Source organism: Pagrus major, chromosome 15 (assembly GCF_040436345.1).
Source record: "Pagrus major chromosome 15, Pma_NU_1.0".
NCBI classification, from domain to species: domain Eukaryota; kingdom Metazoa; phylum Chordata; class Actinopteri; order Spariformes; family Sparidae; genus Pagrus; species Pagrus major.
Window position 1 is genome coordinate 22,697,099 of NC_133229.1, and position 24,216 is coordinate 22,721,314.

The window sequence follows — 24,216 nt, forward strand, 5'->3', positions numbered from 1 at the left end:
TGACCAGTGCATGGAAAATGGCGTTTTTTTACATGTTCTTGTAGTGCAAGCAACAATCAGTGGTTGTTGTCTCTAAAAACAAATTCTATAAAACTTTATAAAAGCATTTAAATGTTAGGTGATACTGAGGTGTGACATTTTGGTCAAAGAGGAAAAAAGGGGACAATAAATAGGCTAAACAGATTGAATAAAACTGAAAAACATCCTTCTGGAGTTGATTTTCTAGGTCACCATCTGACATATAGCCCTGGGTTATGTAGTACAGGTTTTACGATGTGATACAGTTCACCTTCACCCATCGTTCTCTTGCATTGCGGATAACAAAGCTATCATTGCTGGACCTCCCTGAGTGACCTTTTCTTTACCTTCATCCATTCCAGTCAGCAGATCAGTGAGGTCTTCTGGTCTGGCGTCAGCCTGATGCTCCTTCCACGTGTCACCGTTGTCACTCCTCAACACAATCAGCTCCCTTTCTTTCCCCCGCATGGAACCAAAGTGAGGAATCTCCACAATGACAGGACTGAAAGAGAAAATACAGCCTGAGGAAATGTAAACCATAAAACATCAGAGCAGCTGAGAAGCTCTCTTTGGTTTAATGATAATTTCTGGTTAATAAGCTGCAATTAACGATTATCTGAGTCATGATATTTTCAGCAAATATCTAATTTGATTTGTTCCCTGACGCTGAAAACTGAAAATCATCAACACAGGAAAGTCCCAGGCGCCCTACCCGAGGAACTGAGCCCCAGCCGGTCCGACCTCCACCAGCCGGCTGACTAGCCCCTCTCCCTCCACCATGGGTGGGGGGTAGGCCAGCTTGTGCCTTTTGGCCAGACGGCAGGTGATGCGTGTGGGCGCCGTGCACTTCCTGGGAGGGATGATGATGCGCATGCCATTGTGGCGGCTGCCTCTCATGGAACCACCGCGGGCGTCCACCATGAAGCTCACCAAGAACCTGCGAGATGAACAAGAGCAATGTCAGCGGAGGAAACACAACATAAAGAGAGAGAAAGATGGACAGAAGCCATACGACGGACACACGTGAGGAGGACGATTCCCATGCTGTGATCACCGTACACCCAAACAAAGTAAGGAAAGGAGAGAAAATAACAAAAATAGAGAAAGAACAGGAGACAGAACGATCGAAAGAAGAAAAAAAGATGCTCAGAGTTCTGAAAGCAGGCACTTCTCACCTTCATCTGCCTCGATTTATAACATTAAACACTGTCTGAAACTAAACAGGGTGCTAATGATGCTGCAGAAAGTTTAGTTTCCAATCATGAGGCTGAAGGTGAGACCGTTGCCATGGTTTCAGTTCCTCTAAAGCAGCATTCAGTGATCAAATATTAAACACCTGCGCAGATGTTTCTCCAAGATAGGGTTAATGTGAATTATATGTGATGTGTCCCATTCTTCAAATTATGAGCACATTGTGGCATCCCATTAATATAATTATTGACACAAGGAAAGAGTGAGGATGGAGGAGGGTGTAGGCACAGACAAACTCTGTTTATGCACTTTTTATGAGCAGCCCTTATGCCTAAAGCCAAATGAGGCTCTCTTTTCTCTAAGTTTCTTTTTCTGTACTGTGTGTTGCAAATAGCAGAATGCCTGTAAGGTTGTGAGGAAGGTTTTATGTGCACTGTGAGAAAGGGAGAGAGAGGTGTGGGGGGGAGATGGCACATCAATGAAAGACTTCCAAACACGTTGACTACACACACTTCTAATATCTAGGCAGTGCAAATGAAACACCAGACCATACACGTGAGATGAGGAGGAGAGGAAGGCTAAGAAGAAGAAAAAGAAGAAGAGTGTTGAAATGAGAGTGGGGGAGACTAAGAGATGGAGGAGTGAGTGACATCACTGCGGCATCATGGGTGAAGCCAGCGAACTCAGTCATCACCTGGAGTCATACTGAGGGAGCGGGGAGGACAAGCTGCAAAATAAACACATGGAGGCAATGCAGGAGGCAAACCCCCAGAACCTAGTTTTAGTATCACAGTTTTCAGAAACACTGTTGGGATCTGCAATAACTACTGAGATTAAAGATTCAAAACTACAGGGGCAGAAAATCAAGGGAAAGAGAGAACACAAGACACTGAGGACAAAATGACAACAAACAAAATATAAAAATAGACACACAAAAGCTTAAAAATGAGTCAAAAATAGGAAAAAGGAACCATAACTGCACATGACAGATCCCTGTATTTCATTTCTGAGCAGAACACCAAAGAAAGGAATCCATTAACTTCTGTGCAGAGACAGCACTGTTATTATTTCATCACGTCATATATTCAAATTATGTGAATGACATGAGGGCAGAATCTTATCAGTTTAGCCAAATGAAACACGAGTCATGAGTCGGTACTTTGTTTCCATGAGGATGTCAGTGAACATGGGGGGTGAGACTTTTGGAAACGTGTCTCTAGACTTATGGTATGACATGAGAGCTTTAGCGGGTGGTGTTTTGTCGCTGTAATGTCGTGTGTACAGCAGCAGCACTGCAGAAATCCCACAGCCCTGCACCTCGTCTGCATCAGTGCTGCAGGGTTTGCTGAATATTGACTCTTAGGGGGGAGAACAAAAGGACAATACAACAGTTGTGTGCAGTAAGCATTTAAAATATGTGATTCCTGCAGTAGTTATCTGAATGTGTGAGCAGTTTGTGTGTCTGTATGCACGCATTGAGCTAGTCTATGTAGTGTCTGTTTCCGTAGAACATAGATCAGAGGAGACAGTGCAGCTGCTCTTACCCAGAGTGAATGGGGCTGGACACAGTGTTGTGGCTGTGGTCCATGGTGTCCGGAGTCCAGCTGTAGCGCCGCATACACTCCGAGCTGTAGTCTCTGGTCACAGCCAGGTGCTGGAAGAAGGGGAAGTGAAAAGATGATTTAGAGAGGAAAAGGAGATTTAAGTGGGAGATTGATGAAGGCGAAGGAGGGATGAGAAGAACAAGAGAGGATGAAGATGGAGGAGATGAGAAAGATCGACAGTAGATAAATGAATGTTTTAGAGGAAAGAAACCAGAAAAATAGTGAATCATTTCACAGACAGTGACACACGTCTATTTCTTAACCCTTCAGTCATGCATGGTATGGAGCAATGAGCTGATAACATTTAAAGCTTCTTGACTCATTATTCAGCTAAATTTGTCACCATTATCTGCAGCCTCGCCACAATCGGGACGAGAAGACACAACGAATAGCTCCATAAACGTGCTGCTAAAACTTGCCGGTGGCAGTACACTGAAATGTGCAACGATGAAAAAACTGGAAATGACATAAAGTAGCATGGGAACGACCCATTCACTAAACACAGCAGTAATGAATGAGATGAGAATGGCACGGACCCAAAACAAACAAATACACAACGACCAAAAACTCAAGAGAAATGGGAGCTGAACCGCTGTGACTGAAAAATAACAAAACTGACGAATGAGTCGGACAACCACGAACACTTTATACCTTATTGAGGGGGTCAACCAAGTAGGAAATGTCTTTACAGACACTCTGAAGCTTATAGGGGAGAAAAGAGACAGTTCAGAAGTCACACTGAGGGCACTGTGTGGTCCAGACAAGGGAAATTATGGTGCTTTGTTTCACTAATGATTCAATTTCCACCAAAGAAAACATGATCTGGAGCCAGTCTAAGGCATCTAAATTCATACAATCCCACTGTAGATTGTAGCAGATGTAACTGAAACTTCACATATCATATGTTACAATTATAGTACGATAACGATTATAGCATTTGATGGTAGGATTAGTGGCCGAGGAAAAACCCCAGTTTGAAATTTATGATCAGTGGCGGACTCAGGATGTTTGAGGGGCAGGGGCAGGGGCAGGGGCAGGGGCAAAAATTAAAAAAGGGCACTAGCTGAACTGGAAGGGCACTTTTTCTGGTTTTATCTACCATAACAGCATCCAAGAGGGCACTTTTGCTGCAAATGTATTTATTACGGATTAATAAAAAAAATCACATGATCATTTTTATTAAGAGGTTTTATTATATTTTGTCCTCACAACATTTCATTGTAGACTTTTTAAAAAAAACAATTACTGTCTATAGAACCAGAAGTAAGTAAAACTGAAAGCAATAAATTGAGAGCATCTCTTGTGCAGGTTTTATGCCCTTAAAGGGATTAGACACCGTTTTGGTGCAATGCTCCTTTTACTGCTTTATTGCCGTTGATTTGCATTCCACTAAAAGCCCAACTCTTAACTCGCTGCTACTTCGATAATATAATCTACCATAACATCCCCTTTTTTGAGGGTGAGAACAGAAAAACTCAGTGTAGCTGAGCCTTTACAGTGACTAAATTTTAGATTTAAGCCGATGTTGTCACTGAACTTGTAGGTTATATTACAAACACTGTTTATATTGTAAGAGGTTGCAGTTCTGCTTTTTGTTTCTGACGACTAAAACAAGACATGAGAGGAGCTCTGCAGAGCTTTTATTCCATGAGGAAGCAGAAGGGAGGCCTCTCAAAGCCCTTAAGTTTGAATAAACTCTATGTCAAGGTGCCATACACTCACCCTCAGCACTTTGGCAAAAACAAGCACGGCATCAGCACTGCTTCTGTTGTGACCTTTGTGCAAGACAAGTAAAGCTACCTTGTTCCCTACTTTGCTTCTACCCAGCCTGTGTTTTCAGCAGGCCACTGACAGAAAGACGGCTAAATATAACAGGGAAGGAGAAGGTGATCAGAGTCTGAGAGAAAGAGAAAAAGGTCAAGAAATAGAAAACGAAGAAAAGAAACAAGATCTTACCGTGTCCTTCGTGGGTGCCAGAATCTCCTCAATCATCATACTGTCTCGTGCGAAGGAGCTCCGGTTGAGCGTGTTGGACCTATCCGAACTGAAGGAGCGGAGGCTACATGTTACCACGCAACCCAGCGCCGCGGGCAACAACAAGTGACGGGCAGGGGCACACGACATAAAACAAAAAGCAAGGAATCCATTACTACATGCAACCTCCAGGGAACCAAGTTTCTACTGGACAGAGAGAGTCCAAAAGTGGAAAAATAGAGAGAAGCGGAAGAGCCTGCAGTTGAACAGGGATCAGATACTGCAGGAAGCTATTCAGAGATGGAAATGAGAGTGAGGTCAGTTTGTTTGCATTGAGAGATAGAGGCAAAGAGGACGAGACTGACAGACTACTTCCATATGAAGGTGTGGTTGGTGTGCATCACGGATGTGACTACGTGCGTCTAAATGATGAAATGTGACAGATTAGTGGACTGTGAGTATTTGCACCTGGCAGGCAGAAGTCTCTGTGCAGATCTTTTTTTTGACAGTAACAGAAATAAGATTAAACTCAAAAGTGTTTCAAGCTGTTAAATCCGACTCGAGCTCAAAGACCGACATCGCTTTATTCTAAGATTAGCAGCTGACCCAGACCTGTTTCGGAGCAGCGAAATACAAAAGGGACGCTGGTCTTTTCTATCTGTCTTGCTGCAGTCTGCTTTATGGCTGTGACGTGTGCCTATTTTTGCAGCCACTCAGACTCGATGCAGCGCTGTAGATTCCTTTCAGCGTTTTTTTTTTTTTTTTTCTTGTGCTGTTATTGCTACGGCGATGTGATCAGCGGAGAAGAGCCAAAATGCTCTTGTGCTTAAAATAAATGTCTATGATGAGTTTGTGCACCGTGAGGGGCTCGCAAAAAAGATACAGTCCCGGCGACAAAGCAGACAACTCTGTGCCTCGTTTTGTCCCGAGTGTTTTACTTTATGTGAGTCCTGTGTGTGAGTGCAGAGAGGGACGGGGCGGGGGGGGAGAACGGGTGAGAGCGAGAGGGGGAGAAAATGCAGAGCTCAGCGTGTTTGAGTGGGCACACTATTCAGCACAGAGAGAAGCCCTTTATTCAGCACAGCCTGCCTACCACACCATCGAAGTTACCAAGCAACTCTGAGCGGCCTGAATGGACTCGCTGGCATGGCAGCGCCGCGCTACGACCTCCCTCCACCTCACCCTCCATCCCCCCCTCTGCTCTCAGCCGGACTCTGTTTGTTCTTCACAGCTTCCTCCTCTTTCTCATTCTGTCCGTCCTCCTCTCCACCCTGAACATCTTTGCTCCATTTCCTTTATGTATTTCTGCGTGTCATGGCACTCACCAGCAGCCTTCTCCATAATGCCCGTCTCCACTGTCTCCATTTCAGAGTCATGCTGCTGCGACTCTACTGTGCCACCCTTTAATTCACTCAGTCGGAGTCATTTTCTCACTTTTTCCTCTACCTTACTGCTTTCCTCCGACCCCTGTCCTTCTCTGTCGCTTTCCTTCCTCCTTCCGCGCGACTCCATTCATTGTATTGTTGATCAATCAAGTCTGCCTTGCTGTGAACTACACTTCCCACTACAGGGTGTCTACACGTATCAGACAGACAGAAAATGTAAGACTGACTTTTGGACAAACCATCTCTTTCTAATTCTAGCATAGCAGGGATAATCGCTATTTGAGTGGATAGTAATCTACAACAATTAAGACTATTTAATAACTTTTAAGGCTTAATAATTCTTAAACAGAATTTAAGATATTTTAAAGGAGACCTATTATGCTTTTTCATTTTTTTCCCTTCCTTCAGTGTGTTATATAGGTTCTTGTTGATGTAAAAGGTCTTGAAAGTTAAAAAGGTCAAAGTCAGGACCAACAGAAGCTCTTCTCTCCCACAGAGAGCATCGCTCCGGAAACGCCTCGTCAGTAGTCCCGCCTTTATGTCACCATGTCACACATTTGCATTATTTATGCCTAATGGCTAGTTCAGCAGGTACGATTTGATTTGGCACAGCTGCTCTGTTGTTGTTAGCGGTGCTGGCTCAGGCATGTTTGAGCTGACCAATCAGAAGAGACTGGGTATTGGGGAGGGGGGGGGGCCTGAAAAAGACAGGAGCTAAAACACAGCATTTCAGATGGAGGTATGACATGGATTAGACCATACACGAAAACTAATGTGTTTTTTGAACATTAAACAATGAAAATCTATTCTAGTTCTAACCCAAAGTAAAATAATGAACTTGAAAATGAGTGTAATATGTCTCCTTTAAGATTTTTTATGGACCTGCAGAACCCTGCATTGTCCAAACGACTTGTTCTTTTCGGTGACGCGTCCTCATGTATACAACGGTCCTGTGTTTTTAAGGAGGCATCTGTGTGGACTCAAGCAGACAGTTGTTTGAGTCATTGTGCGTCCATGTGAGCGCTGTGTATGTGCGGCAGAGTGTCCTTGATGTATGTGGGGGGATTTCTAAATTCCAGAGTCAAGTTTCCATCTCTGCAAACCATGATTCAACATCCAGAATCATCCAGATTAATGCCGGGATATATCCAATTAATAACATCTAAATAGGGGGGATAAAAGGGATGGATCACGAGTAAACTGATGTGTTTGATCCCTGGAAGTTACATTCAGTGGCACTTAAAAAAATAAAATAGATTAAAAAAAGTGCTGTTTCATAAAAAGCCACATCAAAAAGTTAAGGGGATTAGTCCACACAACTCAAACTGAAGAAAGATCTGCAAATAAAAACACAGGTGTGGCTTTGATTTTCTCATTTCCAGCGAGACTGCCTCTTTTCCCACACTTACATCAAAAATAAGAATACATTTTCATTTTGCAGATGATTTTCTTGGAAGGATGCGAAAATAAGTGAATGGTGATCAGCTAAAAATGGATCTCAGACTACAACAGCAACAAAGCGAGCACAAATAGAGTAACAGCAACACTGGATGACACCAACGTACGATGGATGACTCATGGTTTGGATTAGCGGTTTTATGGGTGTAGGGGTTAAACAGCAGTTCAAGGGGACACAAGGGAGGGACGGCATTCACAGCTAATGTTGTCTACTACAACTACTACAACTACTACTCTTTTCTTACCTGATTCTAGGGCTAGAATGAGGGACAGGGTGCAGGAAAACAAGGAAAAGAACAAAATAGAAGAAGTGAAAAGCGAAGCATTTTGAAGACATTCAAGCATGATGTGGCTTTCTTTTTTTCCCTCCCCGTTATATGACATGTGACATATGACATTGATGCTTTTGCATGGTTGTACGCTGCCTGCGACGACTAGGCGCAAGTGTTTCTAGGTTGTTTTTTTGGTTTTTTTTTTTTTTTGCAAGTGTGTGTGCAGCCCAGTCAAAAAGCAAACCATGCAATGTCGATGTCATAAACAGAAAGGTAAGGAAAAGGAAAGAACTCGCTCAGCATCATATGATCATTGATCAATAAAACAGAGCATAACGTTCACATTTCTGCAAAGAGGCTTCTCAAGACCGTTCTACTCTATATGCAAGAACAGAAATGCAGCAGTATAAAAGGACGATTTTAATATGTGTAACTCTATTTTCAAGCAGATGATTATCTTAATAATTTCTGTAAAAACAACTGTAGTACTCTTCTTGTTCTTGGCAGACTATTTAACTGTTAACAGTAATAAACAAGGAAATATCTGAACATTCAAACCCTCAAATGTGGTCACCAAACTCTTACATTTTCATATCATTTTAATATTTCAAACCGCTCACTCGGCACGGGACGATATGAAAATGTAATGTCACGTTTATCTTGTCCAACATATTTGCAATTCACAAAAACTTTAAAATAACAACTTAGATCGCATTAAACATACTGGAATCACTTTGACCTACATTTTGTTAAGAAACAAATCTTCAGACAAAACAAAAATCTTCAATAATCATAAATCATAAGGTCCTCCCGCACAAATCAGGATAAATAAATGGTGGTATCCTTTTATCCGTAGCATTTACACACATCTGATTTAACTTGTTTTTGTGGGATACAATGTGCAAGCCGAGCCTTCAGCCACAGTGACAGGCTGTGACAACTCAAAATAAATCAGGAAACCAATGTAGGACTGTACGTCAGCGAGCTAGACAGCTTTTTCAAGTCCTTCTTGTGAGGATATTCACGATTATCTCCTTATACAACTATCCCAACGATGTAAATCCACCACGATCCACTTATTGAGACTGTTTTCTATGGCAATCCGCGAAATTCTTCATCGTCCCATCCCTACTTTGTAAGTAACAGTGATGACAACTGTATCTGTAGTACTCATTTGGGCTAGGCATACAAATAAACTGCAGTAAATGAGCGAATAACTGAAACGTGGTCACCAACCTCTCGTATTTTATCACCGTTTCAATATTTTAAACCGCTCAGCAACAATTCCCATAATCCAATCTGTCAAACTCTTTCCAACATCAGCCCATAAGGCTCGTCAAACAAACTTGTTGACATGGAATCTCTCCATTTAATTCGCTGTTTCCCGTGTTTGCCGTGGCCCGCTGATGTAAGCAGCTTCCTGTCACAGCTAGTGTCGTTGTGTTTATCAATCCAACCATCGCTGCCATCTGTTAGCGTGGCTACAATACACTCCAGAGCTACACGGCACTGATGTGTTTTCACTGGAGCCTGCCAGTTTTCCACTACACACTTCTTTTTTTTTTTTTGTCGTCCACTATATGGGGACTGGGCTCAGGCCTGTGATGTGCAGCTGCTCACTGAAGAAGATACCAAAGTTCAAAGATGCAGCCTCTAACGCTGGCGTCACAGGACAGGGGCCATCTGTAATCTTTGCCCAGGTTTGAATGAGGCCACGCAAAACGCTGAATCATTATGTCAGGTTGAATCATTGGATGGCAACTTTCCAGCTGCTTTCTCTGGTGATTTCCATTTTTCTGTTTGTGTGTGTGTGTGTGTGTGTGTCGGAGATAATCTGATTTACAGTCTAGAAAAAAGCTGCGTTTCATGTCAGATCTGTGTGCACGGGGTGAAAAACAGCATCAGTAGCAAGATAACAACATAACCTGGCCCACAGTGTGCTAAAAAAGACAAGCAAACAGCTGACAGCACTGCACCACAGTCCATCAGTGGTCATCATGATTAGAAAAGATGACAGGTGCTTACCTGGCTGAGCGGGCTCCTATGCTGAAGCCCATGTACCCCTCCTGAGGGAGAGAGTCGTCCCCCAGCTCCTTGAGGTCCTGGGGCCGCAGGTATTTGTCCGTGTCCCCGGTCATTGCATCCTCACCTGGTGGAGGGAGGAGGAGGGGTGAAATCATAAAATCCTCATGTTAACTTCCCGGATTTAGAAAGAAAAAAAAGAAAGAGAGATGCGATGCGACACCACAGGAGGAAAATCAAGCCCTCACTGCTGACATCAGTCTCACTTATTTGATCATGCCACTTAAAGGAGGCCTCGGAGCATCTATCAAACCCAACACACCTCACCGCAGCTGCATAGCCCCCCTGCAACTTTGTTTCTTTTTGTCTATTCATCTGACTGTGGCACATCATCATCAACAACAACAACAACAACATGAAGCTGCAGCACCGATGGCTGTCTCAGAGGTTACAGGACAGTGATCATCCTAAGAGGCAGAGAGATGCCATCAGAGGCAGCAGCAGAAGCCACTTTGCGGTATATCTGGAGCTCTCCTGTAAAACCAAACGCAGCTCCTTTCACAACACTCAGAGACGGAGCGCAGCGGAGGTGTTTAGCAGCCACCAAAGCCTCAGCAAGCAGAGAATGAGCAAGAGAAAGTGGAGAACCGCACCGCACCTCGATCGGCGGACCGGTGGACGATGACACGCCGGTCAACGAAGCCGGCGGAGCGGCTACCGTGTTTCCCCTTCTCCCTCATGTCCGGGCTCTGTCCTGCCTGCAACACTCTGCTCCTTCACCGCAGCCCCTCCCCCTACCTTCAATACTGCCGCACTCCGATCACACACCAGCACCAAGTGTCAAGTCGGACGGCATTAAAAGGGGGGCGTTTCCGGTGTCAGATTTCAAAATAAAACCCAACCGGCGACAAGGGTTTTAAGTTATCGACAGCCAAATGAAAACAGGCAACAAACTTAAGTGTACTATTCAACATTCATTAAATCACGCGAGCAAGAAAACAGAAATATTCACTTTAAAGGAGCACTATGAGTAAAACTGAGAATTTTACTATCTACAATATTATCCAACGCTTGTTACAAAGTAATCCGTTATTTAGTTAGTTTTTCTTAAAAGTACTCCATTACTGGAAAAAATTACTGTCTTTTCCTTTCAAGGATCAAGCCATGGAGACGGAGCTCTGTTTACTCCCATGAAAGCTGCTCAGTGGCACATGAAGCCAAAATGGCTCCGATTATTCTCAACTTTGATGCTAAGATTTTTATTTTTACTGCTAATGTATACTTGTTCCTCCTGTCTCCTTGTTTACTGATAATCGGTATTGGTATTGACCCTGAAAAAACCAGATCGGTCAACCCGTAATAACACTACACTTCCTGTTGCTGTTGCTGAGGTCAAAGTGGCTCGACTCCCCGGCTATGAAAACACCCGGATCTTCCATGTTGTGGGGTCGTGACGCTCGAAAAAATGTATCTACCGTTTTACAGACACTTCTTTCACAATGTAAGCTTATGGGAAAAAGTCTTTTTGGGACGCAGTGCATCGCATGTCGATGTAATTACACGGTTTGGCCACTACGATAACTGGCTTTGAAGCCTGACGCTCTTCGTGGGGACTTGTTTCCTTTTTCTTTTGTGCTACAAAAATAAAATGAAATCCCTGAAGCATGTTTTCATGTTAACAGCTGTGCCTCATACTGTATGCCTCTGCCCAGTTCGCTCCCAGATTGTGAGCTGTAAATGTTATATTACGTCTGTCATTGCTATTATTAGGCTGCAGTAACATAACAAATAACTTTTTAATGGCAGTAATCTTGTAACACAATGAGTTACTTTTTAAAGTAACGTTACCCAACAACGTCAATGAGGTAATAATACAAACTCAGAAATATTTATCTTGTCCCGTATCTGAATAAAGAAGCTGTCCTCAGAGGAAAATAAGGTCCCCAGAACACTGTTTGAAGCTAGAAAGTTGTGATTGTGCCGTCCTTTAAGGTCAGTTTGTTTATTCAGTCCTAAAAACAGGAGTTTAGCTTGTTTAGGCAGCCTTCTCTTCTGATTAATATGTATCCCCCAAAACTACATAGTGCACCTTTAAACTTTAAATGTCGTCCATTGGGTTTTTCTGGATGTCCTTACTATGATTTACATCGTGCAGTCTTACTGCATAAATGACCGACTTGTGTGGCAGCAGTAATGTAGGCCTACAGAGAGTGATATGCTTTAGTAATACTCCAACATTAATCCAGGCTTGAAATGTTATTTTAATGATCAATATATTCATCCCAAAATCCCCCTCATCTGAAGAGAGTGCTGTGGACATTTCATATTTATCAGGCCAAGTTAAGAGAGCGACGATTAATGCAGTACATTTCTACTTTGAGTAAATATTGTGGCATTAATTAAACAACCGCACAACTGCACATAAAGTGTGTTATTTCCCAGTAACAGTGGTTGATGTCACAGCAGAGTGTCGAGTCTGGAGCTTTCCATGCTTTGTTCTAAAACAATGACACAGAACGACACAATGTGTTACCACTTTTGCCAACAATTTCCAAAACATTACTTATCCAAGCAAGCAGCAGAAACATAACACACAACATTACAGATTTAGGATTCAAGGCAGACTGCATAGCTGTTTTTTTTAAAATATATATATATTTCCTGGGGCATTTATGATGCTTTTATTCTGATGGGAAAGCTGATCACCTCACTTCCTGTGTTTTTCTAGCTGTGTCTGTCTGACTTGACAAAACTGGAAAACAATCGGCTCCCCACTGCTGTGATAATGTAACCATCACCGTCCCATTCAAGCTCAGATGACAGACACACACACACACGCACGCACGCACACACGCACACACACACGTCCACCTAATGCATGTTAAAAGCCTGAAGCAGGGGTTGCAAAATTACAAAATTAAACACTCTCTACCTTAAAATAAAATAAAATAAAATAAAATAAAATAAAATAAAATAGGCTAAATAAAAGTCCACAGAAACCAAAACTCTAGATGGGCTCCCCTCCATCTCTTCCATCCACAGATAGAAAACTAAAAAACACTATAAAAGATAAACCATGACACCACTTCTCTTTTTACATAACAGCCTCCTAACCTCCAAACACAGACCACAGGAACCCTCTCCGGTGCCCTCACGACTTACCTTTGTCCGCCGCAGCCATATTGATCACAACTCGTGTTTTTATTCCCTGAGTTTATTTTTCTAAAGCTCCACAAAAACCTTCCCAGGCTGAAAAGTAAATCCGATGCGAGGTGAAGACTATCAAGTGGTCCATTCAGAGCTTCTGGTGCTGATGGAAAATGCTGCCCTCTCCTCACCCCCGCGCACTCTACTCCACTCAAACTTGCGCGTTTTTTCCAGCTGGTGCGCACATCTCCATATAAAAAAAAACAAAAAACTCACGCTCAAACTTTTGCGTCTCGTTGCTGCAAAACGGCAGAAAGAGCACTACAAGTCGAAGCCGGGGTTAATTCTCCTGCAAGCGGCTCAAAACGGCTCATCTCATTGGATTTAAAGAGAGAAAGTCTCGGTGCGTCCCTGGATCAACAGCATCCAACAGCAGAGTCAACGGGGGCCGCGCTGGAAGTGTTTACCGCTCCGTGGAGAGGGCACAGTCAGCTGACAGGCCGTCTGAGCGAGGAGAGGAGAGGAGAGGAGACAGTGACGGAGTGCAAGAAGAAAAGCCTCACTGGACTGGACTGAACGCTCCTCCTGCCTTTTTCTTCCTCGGTGGTGGAAGTCACCGAGGGAGTCTGGCTGCATGTCAAACTGGGAGTGGGGGCTACGATCATGATGAAATAACCGCTCTTCACTTTGCCATTCAAAAAAAAAAAAAAAAAAGAAAAAGAAAAAGAAAAATCTTGAGCAACCTTCTGCCTACATGTTGCACACAATGAGTCAAACTTGCACAAGAATCAGTGAATTTAGAACAATTATGCAAGAAGTGTTGAGACCCTCAGTCCTCCTCTGCTACAGGGGATTGCGCAGTGATGTTAAAAGTATTGTAAATGTGAAGATATTGTGTTAAAATGTTACTTTAGTGAAAGTCTTAAAGGTGCATTATGCAACTTTTTTTTACAGGCCTATAAACAGAGACAGAGAGCTGAAGTCACGCCTCATCCGGGACGCTACTTCAGCAAAACTTTGCATGATAGTGAACGTAGAGGGATGCTTCATTTTTTTTATCCTGCTTAAGTTGTGCCATGAATCACACATACGATGTTTGTCAATTTAAAAGATCATTTTTCATCTTCAGAAAGTCTCAGTTTGTCGTAAAAGTCTGTGAAATAAAGACCACACAGCCAACGGTCGCGTTAGTGACGTCGTCTAGTCGAACGCTCACCAAAACCTGTAACTTAAAAGTTGTACAGCTGCTCCTGTATATTAACAAACTACTTTACTTTGATTTTCACATGACTTGGCCATGTTGGTGTTGGTGACGAGTGTTGAACGAGACTTGTCGTTGTGACTTTCTTGACTTGGAAAATGACCTTTTAAATGGACAAACATCATATGTGTAGCTCACGGCACAATTCAAGCTGGATCAAAAAAAAATATTTGTCTCCCTCCAGTAACTACCATACAGAGCTTTTCTGAAATAAGGTCCCAGGAGGTCCACTGGCAAGGGGCGTGGCCTCTGCTCTCGATAGCAGTTTGCTAAAGCTAACATGAGTTTTCGTTGTACTTTAAAGCACTTTTACATCTGTATCTGTGATTTTGGCCACATTGATAAAATGTATTTGATTTACCTCGGCTCTGACGATGAGTAACCAGTAAGTTTCCAAAGAAAAGTAGTGGTGTAAAAGTACAATTTTTGACTGAACTGGAAGTAGACAGTAGCGGGAAATGTAAATAATCAAATAAAGTACAAGTACCTCAAAATTGTACTTAAGTACAATATTTAAGTACATCATTCCATCACTGGGATTATGGAGCTAGTCTGAAAACAGGGCACAACAAGGATTAAGTCGTTCCCTAAAGATGAAACAATTAGTGGCTATAGTAGTCCGTAGAGAGCCGAAATAGCACAAGCAGGCCACAGACTCACACACACACACACACGCCCATACACACACAACAGCGGGACACCACGAGTGACCTGTCACACTAACTCCAACCTACAGCTTAATAGGATTGGCTTCCCTCATATAGGATTAAAGAGCGACGTGAAAACTCTTCACTTCCTTCTTTTCACACTCACACACACACTAACACCTAACTGAAGCCGGGCTGGTGGGTGAACGTCAAGGCCGCGCTGCTCAACTACAATGCCGATGAATTATGCACACAGTATAAACAGTTTATGTGGAGTATACAAGGCCATGGATACTCCGCTTTGGTAGTGATAACACACTGGATCATAGATATGAGGAGGATCTTCGGTTTAAACTCACCCATAATCACCTGATACGTGTGTGTATGTAACTTGTTGAGTCTAGCTGTATCACCTGACACAGAAACTCCTCCCCTGACTGTCCCCTAAGCAACAAGCCGTGAACAAGCTCATCAATTTTGCAGGCCTGTTGGCTCTGTGGCTCCAAAACAAAAGGACGGCAGGCTGAAGTGGGCAGCCTGAAACAATGTGACTTGTACCATAAACTTGGCAGAGCTGTTTGGCTCTGCAGAGCTACAGCAGCCATTCTGCTGCTAACTATCATTACTGTAATTTACTGAGGTTTACATACAGTCAAACAAGATGATTTCATTGAATGTACGCAGGTCTCTTCCCAGTGAGTCACACTGGCCTTGTTTTCATGTTCTCACAGCGTTGACGTTAAGATGACACATCACAAGATGAGGATTATCACGCAGTATGAGACTTACAATGTGTGAGTGGTTAAAAATAACCAATGTGTTTTCAAGTTGAAGTGAAAATAGCATCAGCAGTGTCAGTTTGTGAACAGAAACAGGACACTCAAACCTGTTTCAAGGCTAAAACAGTTCAATAATTTAATGATCGCTGATGGAAAGCCGAGACTTTATTCTTTGTCTGATGACAGCAGGCAAATAATTACAGTAAATTAAACAAAAAACCTCACAGAAATAGAATATCTTCTCCGTCTGACCCTATTATTGGCTCTTGGGATGAGAATAAATGCGTTCAGGTGATGTCGAAATGATTGGTAATACGTCTTTCTGACTGGGAAAGTTCACGTGAATGCCCTCTCAAGAACAACTTGGAGTTGCCGAGCTGACGTCATATGATGCTGAAACATGGTGGATGAAAGTAAACAATCGGGTTGATGGTAAGACAGTTTTACCGAAGCTATGTGATGTATATATCGTTTCCTTTGCTCTTCCTTGTCACTCAAATACTGGAAACAGCTGTCAACGTGGTATTAAAAAGCTCTGAGCGATAAAATGCAAAACAATTTCTTTTTGGCAGTGTGGTATGTCAGAGCCTTTAAACCTGTCCGTGGTGCCAATATAAGTGGAAAGTGTGTGTGTGTGTGTGTGTGTGTGTGTGTGTGTGTGTTCTGGCTGTTGATCAGCAGCAAAGCACAAGTAGTAGTATAGCAAAGCCTTAACGGTTAGCTGTCCAACAAAGCAGGTGAGTTCTGCTGCGTCATGTTAAAGGAAAACAAACAAACAAACAAACAAACAAACAAACAAACAAACAGCAGAGCGGTGGAAGCAAACAGGTGACAAATACCTTCATCACCATCTGAAAAAGACTCCTCATCTAGAATCTCTGGCACATTGGCCCGGACTGTGTGATTTGGACACACACACAGTGAAACATGCACATGTTAATGAAAATGACATCACACAGCACAAAGTCACAAGTGTATGGAAATCATGCAGTGTATTTATATTACTTTCATTGTATTAAAATCAAGTCACAACAACAGCTTTAAACAATTAATTAATTAAATTTTAGTACTCAATGTCTAAAAATAATGTGAATGAAGAGAAAATGTGATCATTCTTCACGTACCTTCATCGTCCGACATGTCGAGGTACTCGTTCATGGTCTCCGGGACGTTGATTTTGTGTTTTTCTGATGCACTCTGCAAATGTGAGAAGACGACGGACAGCTGAACAAGCCAGTTTTGCCAACCAACATTATGATGACATATTAACCCTTCCAAATCACATCATACTGTGCACCTATTGAACAATATATGCCAAAAAAAGGGAAAAAAATTCATGTGAAACAAAATATGATGTGTGTTTATGCAGGCTGGAACCAACCACTTTAAAAGTACCCTTGATATTTAAGTGTGCTATCTTAAAGCCATAAGAAAATCAGGGAGTTTATCTTGAAGATTGACCATTTTGAAATTGTTAAATCATCTGAAAATCAGTATATACTGAGACAACTGTAGTCAATTAATGAATACTCAAGTGTGACCTTCACGTATATTTCCTGACGGGGACATTAACCTGATTCTTAGCCGTGGCCTCTGTCAGTGTAAGAAGTAATGATACTGTATGTTTGAAGGCCATTTTACCCCACGTAACTGACCAGCCTGCAGATGTAGCTTCAATAGACACATAAAACAACAGCAGAGGCCTCTGCACAGTGAATAATAGATCAGTCACACAAAGGTGTTGAGAGAGGAACGACCTTGATCTTTAAGTTATTTCATTCACGACTAAAACACTTTGCTGCTGATTGCGCAGGATCCTCAGTGTCCTCTCTGTCCGTCTCTTCACTCTCTGTCCCCCTCATCGTTTCATCATCCCACTGCCTCTATGTATTTCCCCTTCTCCTTCCCCCTTTTTTCTCCCGGACACGTGCTTGTATGGGATCGCTGTTAGTGGCCTGGGCTATTTGAGGAGAAACCTTAAGCTCCCACCTAAGCCCTTTCTCTGTCTCTTAATCAGGATAACTTCACACATGTGACACAGCGGGACTCACTGACTTACTCGCTGACTGATTTGCAGGATTCACACACTGACTCCACTCACAGTACGGTGCTGGTGATTGGCCAAGTTTCAGATTGGGTAGGTCACTCCACACAGTTCAACACAAACGCTCAATCATTTTACATGCATATCCCAGGTTTTTAGTGAACGGCAACACTCTTAATGCCAAATATATTATTCATCTCACATTGTCCACATCTATAGTCATTACTGGGCTTGCAGCTCCTGATTTCAATGCTTTTTGGAAGACAACTCTTGAATCTTATGTCAGAGAATCCTTAAAAAATACATAAATAGCAATGGCTGCCCTGAAAGTAGGAAATTAATTTAACTGCTTTAATAATTCTTAACTGAGTACATAATACAACGTATATGAGATTTGTTTATGTCCTGAAGCATGCAGAACTATTAGTGTAATTATTTAAACTGAGAATACTAAATTCTCACTTTTAAAATGTTTTAATTTCTCATATTGTCTGGGTACAAAAAAGATGATTAACAGCTTTTCAGTAATGCAGCATGAAGCATGATAATTCTTTCATTTTCACGTACATTTATAATACTGCCCCTGCTCTCGTATTCAACCTATTTCCAAGTTAGAGAAAATATTCATGAGACTTAGAGGGGCTCAATGTAACAATTTGTGGCAATTTACATGTATTAATCACTTTTTTATTGGTCATATGTGAGCGGACTGTAACGTGACGTGAAAAATTAGACCTTCCCCGTCTCTCTCTGTTGCCTATACAAGCATGTGGATGATTTGTTTAAGTTGTTAAATGCTGCTGGACTGTGGATTTCTTTGTGGAGGACTCTGATCAGACAGTGACAGTCCAAAGGATGGGTCTTAATGCACGTCTCGAGTGCCTCGTCTAAGTGCCTCTCTCCGCTCCGCTAACAGAGAGCAACAGCTAACGTTAGTTTAGAAATGGAGTCCGCTAACATAAACTAACGACCGACTTCCAGCACAACACAGACGTTCCACAGAGCCCCTTTGAATTAGTCTGGAACTTATTGGTAATGTGACAGAGATTGTGTGCGTTCAACAGCTGTATATGAGATGTTGACAGGAAGACAAGTGTCTCACCATGGTGGTGAGGTTTTCATCCGTCATGGGCCTCAGAGTGTCCACCACAGAGATGTACCCAAGGCGACAGGCGATGGATAGGGCAGTGTTTCCATTCTGAACAGCAGAACAGACCAGCAGGAAGTTATTCACAGAAAACACAAAGAGCATTCAGTTTAATTAACTGAGCTTCATCTCTGTTTGTGTGTATGTGTGTGTTTGTGTGCCAGTGTGTTTGTGCACTGACCACGGTGAGCTCGTTGGCTGAGGCCCCGTGCTGAAGCAGCAGGTTGATGATGTGGGTGTGGCCCTGCTGAGCTGCCTGGTGTAGAGGAGTGTACCCGTTCTAGAGCGAGACACACAAAGAGTCAGGGAAAGAGAGGAAATACAACAATATATTGTTATGAGTAAAGTGTAATAAGGGCTCAAAAACAGCAGCACAAGACTGTGCATGTGAGTGTGCGTAGGTGTGTGAGCATGTGTTTTTCTACCTTGGTTTTGCCATTGACTCTGGCGTGGTTCTGCAGCAGGAAGTTTGCCATCTTTGCGTTGCCATAGTGGCAGGCCACGTGCAGCGGCGTGTAACCCATCTGCATGAAGGAGAGTAGAGGAGGAGGAGACACAGACAAGAAGGGGTGAGGAGATGAAAAGAGGAGGAAAACACAGCCATGTACAACGACTGGAGGCCTCATCTTGTTACATCACAGTCTCTGAGAATTTAGAAATGATTGTGAAACAAAAAATAACTTGCCTCCGCTTCTTAGCGCCCCATCTCTAATTCTAAATATAACTTCAAAACAGCATCATATTTCACGGCCATGAATTATGAGCACATTGCACAGTGGCAATGGAGGAGATCAGCGAGTGAATAACCTATTCACTGTAAACAACTGTCCTGTCAGCACAAATACACAAACACACACACACACACGATAACCTTGTGTTAGTCCAACCTTCAGCTACGTGAGCAGCCTGTAACGAGGCCCGTATGTGCGTACCTGGATGTAATTGACAGAGTGTGACCGAATATTAGAGCATTGTACGTGCTCATGAGCGCGTGTGCGTTTGCGACAGTGTGTGGCGCATCTACAAAGACATGAACACCTTCCCCTCAGGTATCAATCCTTTATTCATGTAGCACCTGAGATGATCCTGGACGAATGTGTGTGCCCGCAAGTGTGTGTGTGTGTGTGAGTATTTTCCGATGCCATCAGTGCGCTGAAACTATTCAGGAAAATCCAGTTTAAATGGAGAGAATCAGAAATGCAATCATGTGCAGCAAAGTCAAATGATGCATGTGAATAAAAGATGATGCATCAAACCTACTAAAAGAGATTTAAAGACCTTTATCTGTGTGTGTATTTACAGTGTGCGTGTGTGTATATGTCTGAGATGGCTTTACCTTTGTTTGTGGGTTGACATCAGCCCCGTGGTTGAGAAGGACTTCTGCAACATTGACCTTGTCTTCCTGAGCTGCTAGGTGGAGTGGTGTAAGTCCGCTCTGTATATACGGAAAGGACACACACAAACACGCGTCAACACACAAATACTTTTGTTGAGGAGGGAGACCGGAACAAGCCTCAGCGAACAGGATGCTGGAAATCAGTTTGAAAAGCTTCAGAGACTCACTTGTTTTCCTTCCTTACCTTATTGCACACGTTGACGTTCGCGTTCTTGGTCAGCAGCAGTGACACCAGGTCCACGCTGCCCTCCTGCGCTGCCAGGTGAATGGGGCTGATGCCTTGCCGCGTCACCGCGTTGGTGTCGGCGCCGTACTCCAGAAGTGTGGTCCCAATGTCCATTTGGTTCTTTTTGGCAGCGATGTGGAGCGGCGTGTAGCCATTCTGAAGCAAGCGAAAGAGATGTAGGGGTTAGGAGGTGGGGGTGAGCTCTTCTTCTTCTTCCAGCTCTTCTGGATTTTTATTGTTAGTCTAACATGTTATCTAGTTCATCGTACAAGAACTGCCTAGTTATGCTTTTGCATTTTTATTTGGTATCTTCACTTTATTATGTGTTTTTATTCCGAATGAACATCTGAGATCTCAGACTGAAGGTTTCCCTCAGCTGGTTGAACACATAAACAACACTGATACAGAGCGAATAGACAGAGGAGCAGCTGTGACCATTCTGACAGTCCTCATGTTGATCACCATGGAGAGGATCTGTGAACAGGCACTAAACTAAAGACAGCCTTTAAATACATTTCCCTGTTGGATCCCACTGGTGGTAATGTAAGCTGTAGGTGGGCCTTATTCAACTCCCTGAGCTCCACAGAGGAGGCGGGCTGAGTTAATCTACAATCCCAAATCCAAAGAAAGCTGGGACGCTGCGCAAAACTTAATAAAAACAGGGTGCAATCATTCCCAAACAAACTATGTTCATGGACAATGGTTTCATATTTCCTCGCTTGTGAACAACTGAGCCTTGCGAGGATGCCCCTCTCATACTGAATCACAATACTATCACCTGTTAAACTGTTAAATACCTGTGGAATTTTCTAAACAGGTTTTTTGGAGCATTTCACAGCTTTCCCAGTCTTTTGTTGCTCCTTTCCCAACTCGTTTGAAAACTATTTTCAATTGCGTAAAGGTCAAAAATCTACAGAATTTCACATTTTTCGGTTTTTTACTTTTTTGGAATCGAGGTTGTAAAAGGAGTTTGGAAAAGAGTCACACTCTGTTATCTATTTGGTGAAACTGAGCTCTGAAACTCAAAACTATATCGACGTCACACATTATTTCCAAACTGCTCTCCTCCTTTGAATCAAATTTCATCTCTCGGATTGCTCACTGCACGACTTATTTCGCAAGTGAAAATCACAATTTCAATCGATATGACGCAATATTTTTACTCCACCGCTCTGTGATCATCGATGCTCGCATTTGAGCGTGCAAACACTTCTAGGCAACTCCTCTAGTACACAAAGATTCATCCCTTTCCAAAAAGCACTTAAATTAGACCAAGCACTCCGACTTTAGTAGCCAGCCAAATGAAAAACAATTTATAGTGGGAGAAACTGAGAGAAAGGGAGGCAGGGAGGAATGACTAAGAGTGTGGGAGGGAGGCAGTAGAAGTAGGGGAATAAATAGAGACTGATACAGATTAACGGAGAGGGAGCTTGCAGGGAAGACAGCAAGCAAGGATAAATGAGCTTTACAAGCTTCGGTCTCCCCTTGCAGGATGTCTGTCCAGCCAAAAAAATTTCCTGCCATATTTTGGTTTGTTCTGCCATTCTGCTCATACTTCTTCTGTGGTTTTGACAGACAACCAAAGCCTAGCAGGAGACGAACCACAACTTGACCGTATGTCACTGACCATGTGTGTTTGTGTGTAACTAAAGCGCAGTAACTAAAGTGCTTTTTTTGGGGGGGCGTTTTATTGGAAAACACACAAAATTTACAGCCCTGGAACAGACTTCACACAAGTGGGTGGTTTTGAAGTAGTGACTGGCTGTGGAGTAATTTATAACATGTATAACACATAAGCAGTCCAGTCACATGTGCTCTCCAGTTTTTACTTTATGAGAAATATGAAAATACAGCATCCAGTAAACCACCAAGCCCAATATGCTGAAACTATGAGCTAAATTCTGGCTGGTTGAGTGACTTCACAGCCGCACAATGTCAAAGACTACACCAGATTGAATGGGAGCATTAGATCCTCGTACATACAGTACATACAGACATTACATACATTGTTAATGGTCTGAGATGGCACTGGAGGCGTAAGCCAGGTGGATTCATTGTAGTATGAGTGTTAATGTGAGTTTGTGTGGATACCTTGGCGGCAGCATGTGGGGAAGCTCCCTGATCCAGCAGCAGCAGTGCCACTCTCTGATTATCGTAGTGAGCAGCTACATGCAGTGGAGTTAGCCCGCTCTAAAACACCCACACCCACACACACACACACACAAGCATGCAGCAGAACACCAGGTTAGAAGATCGCGAGCACTCACACCGATAAGTAAAATGAAAGAACCACACCAACAGAATACAAAGACATGAAAAGCGAGATGGATAGACAGATGGACAGTACAGGAGACAGTTAGAGCAGAAACTTCATGCTGTAATCAAGAAGAAGTTAGGATGATATCATCAAAAGAGACGATGATTATGTCTTCGCTGGCCTGTGAAATGTATTTTTCAAAATGACAACTTTGCTCCAATTGTTTTTTAAATGGTTAATTAACACTCTAATTAAGCACTCTGCTAGCATTGTCAATTGTCGGACTCACGGTGGACAAAGAAAGAGCAAATCAATGCAGCAGAGCCAGAAATATCATCTTTATAACTCCACACATTCGTCTCCCTTGTCAAAATTTTGCACCTACATTACCCACAATACCCACATTACACATCTACACTCTCACTTCACATTTGCCAATGATGCTACACACTCTGATAAACGTGTTTGTCTGCATCATCATTTCCAAAAAACGTAAACACTAAAAACAAAGGTTATAAATATCTTCACCTCGGAAGGAGGAATTGCCTTTTACGTCTGTACGAAAGGCCAAAACACTTTAAGAAACGGTTTAAGAAATACCTGTGTACATGTGGACAGAGCCTCAGGTGTGTTATGCTAGTAGCAGTTAGCAGAGGCTACAGATGTCTGTCTGATAAGCTCAATTCCTTCAAACTCATTAAATTTAGTTTATCTTGACATCACTTGATGCAGTAATCATACACAAAAGACCTTCATCGGCCTTTTTTTTTCACATATGCTGCAGCACTACCCTTGAACCGTAAACATACTTTGATGTGTAAACTTGGTGAAGTTCCCCTTTAATCCTGTATTCTATCTGAAAAAATGCAGACACAAGAGTTGTACATGGAGGGTTATCATTGGACGGCGATGATGTGACAGTTAGTGTTTTGTTTAGCAGTAGTAGCAGAGTGTTAGCAGCAGCAGTGGCAGCATGTTGTTGTTATTGTCTTGGATTAAAACTCCCCTCCTGACTCAGCAGGCTGCAGGCCTGAGTCACTAGGATGCTCACTGAGTCACAGGAATGTCCCTCGTATTTTAACAAAACCTTGAGTTTACTCAGAAAAAGTGTGCAGAGTCCATCCTGATACTCCCATGAGCTGCTGCGATGTGTTGTTACAACTGTCCTGGACAAAATGTGATGAAATCAACTACTCCATTGTCTTTCTTCTCATCTATAAAGAAAATCTGCATAATTAAACAGCAATAAAGGGCCTGATTTTGCTTTGTGCTCAGACTCGGTGCTACAATGGGACTGATTTTAACGCGACACCACCAAGCTGTGTGGAAGCTTCATTATCATACCTGACTGCCATTATGTTAAACGCTCTCAGATGGTGGCACACATA

At 42.7% G+C, this 24,216-nt stretch overlaps 1 protein-coding gene across 1 annotated transcript in view; it reads right to left on the reverse strand.

Annotated features, from left to right (window-relative positions):
* The window catches only part of ank3a (ankyrin 3a), a 105,843-nt gene that overhangs the window by 28,085 nt on the left and 53,542 nt on the right, over window positions 1–24,216 (reverse strand). The window contains exons 17-32 of the mRNA XM_073481525.1: window positions 22,663–22,761; window positions 20,530–20,727; window positions 20,286–20,384; window positions 19,375–19,473; window positions 19,131–19,229; window positions 18,905–19,000; window positions 16,883–16,955; window positions 16,598–16,654; window positions 9,928–10,051; window positions 7,876–7,887; window positions 4,770–4,872; window positions 3,465–3,515; window positions 2,754–2,863; window positions 1,904–1,936; window positions 731–955; window positions 366–520 (exon numbers count right to left, since the gene is read on the reverse strand). Coding sequence (XP_073337626.1) covers window positions 366–520; window positions 731–955; window positions 1,904–1,936; window positions 2,754–2,863; window positions 3,465–3,515; window positions 4,770–4,872; window positions 7,876–7,887; window positions 9,928–10,051; window positions 16,598–16,654; window positions 16,883–16,955; window positions 18,905–19,000; window positions 19,131–19,229; window positions 19,375–19,473; window positions 20,286–20,384; window positions 20,530–20,727; window positions 22,663–22,761 — 1,633 coding nt within the window. The remainder of the gene's footprint in view (window positions 1–365; window positions 521–730; window positions 956–1,903; window positions 1,937–2,753; window positions 2,864–3,464; window positions 3,516–4,769; window positions 4,873–7,875; window positions 7,888–9,927; window positions 10,052–16,597; window positions 16,655–16,882; window positions 16,956–18,904; window positions 19,001–19,130; window positions 19,230–19,374; window positions 19,474–20,285; window positions 20,385–20,529; window positions 20,728–22,662; window positions 22,762–24,216) is intronic.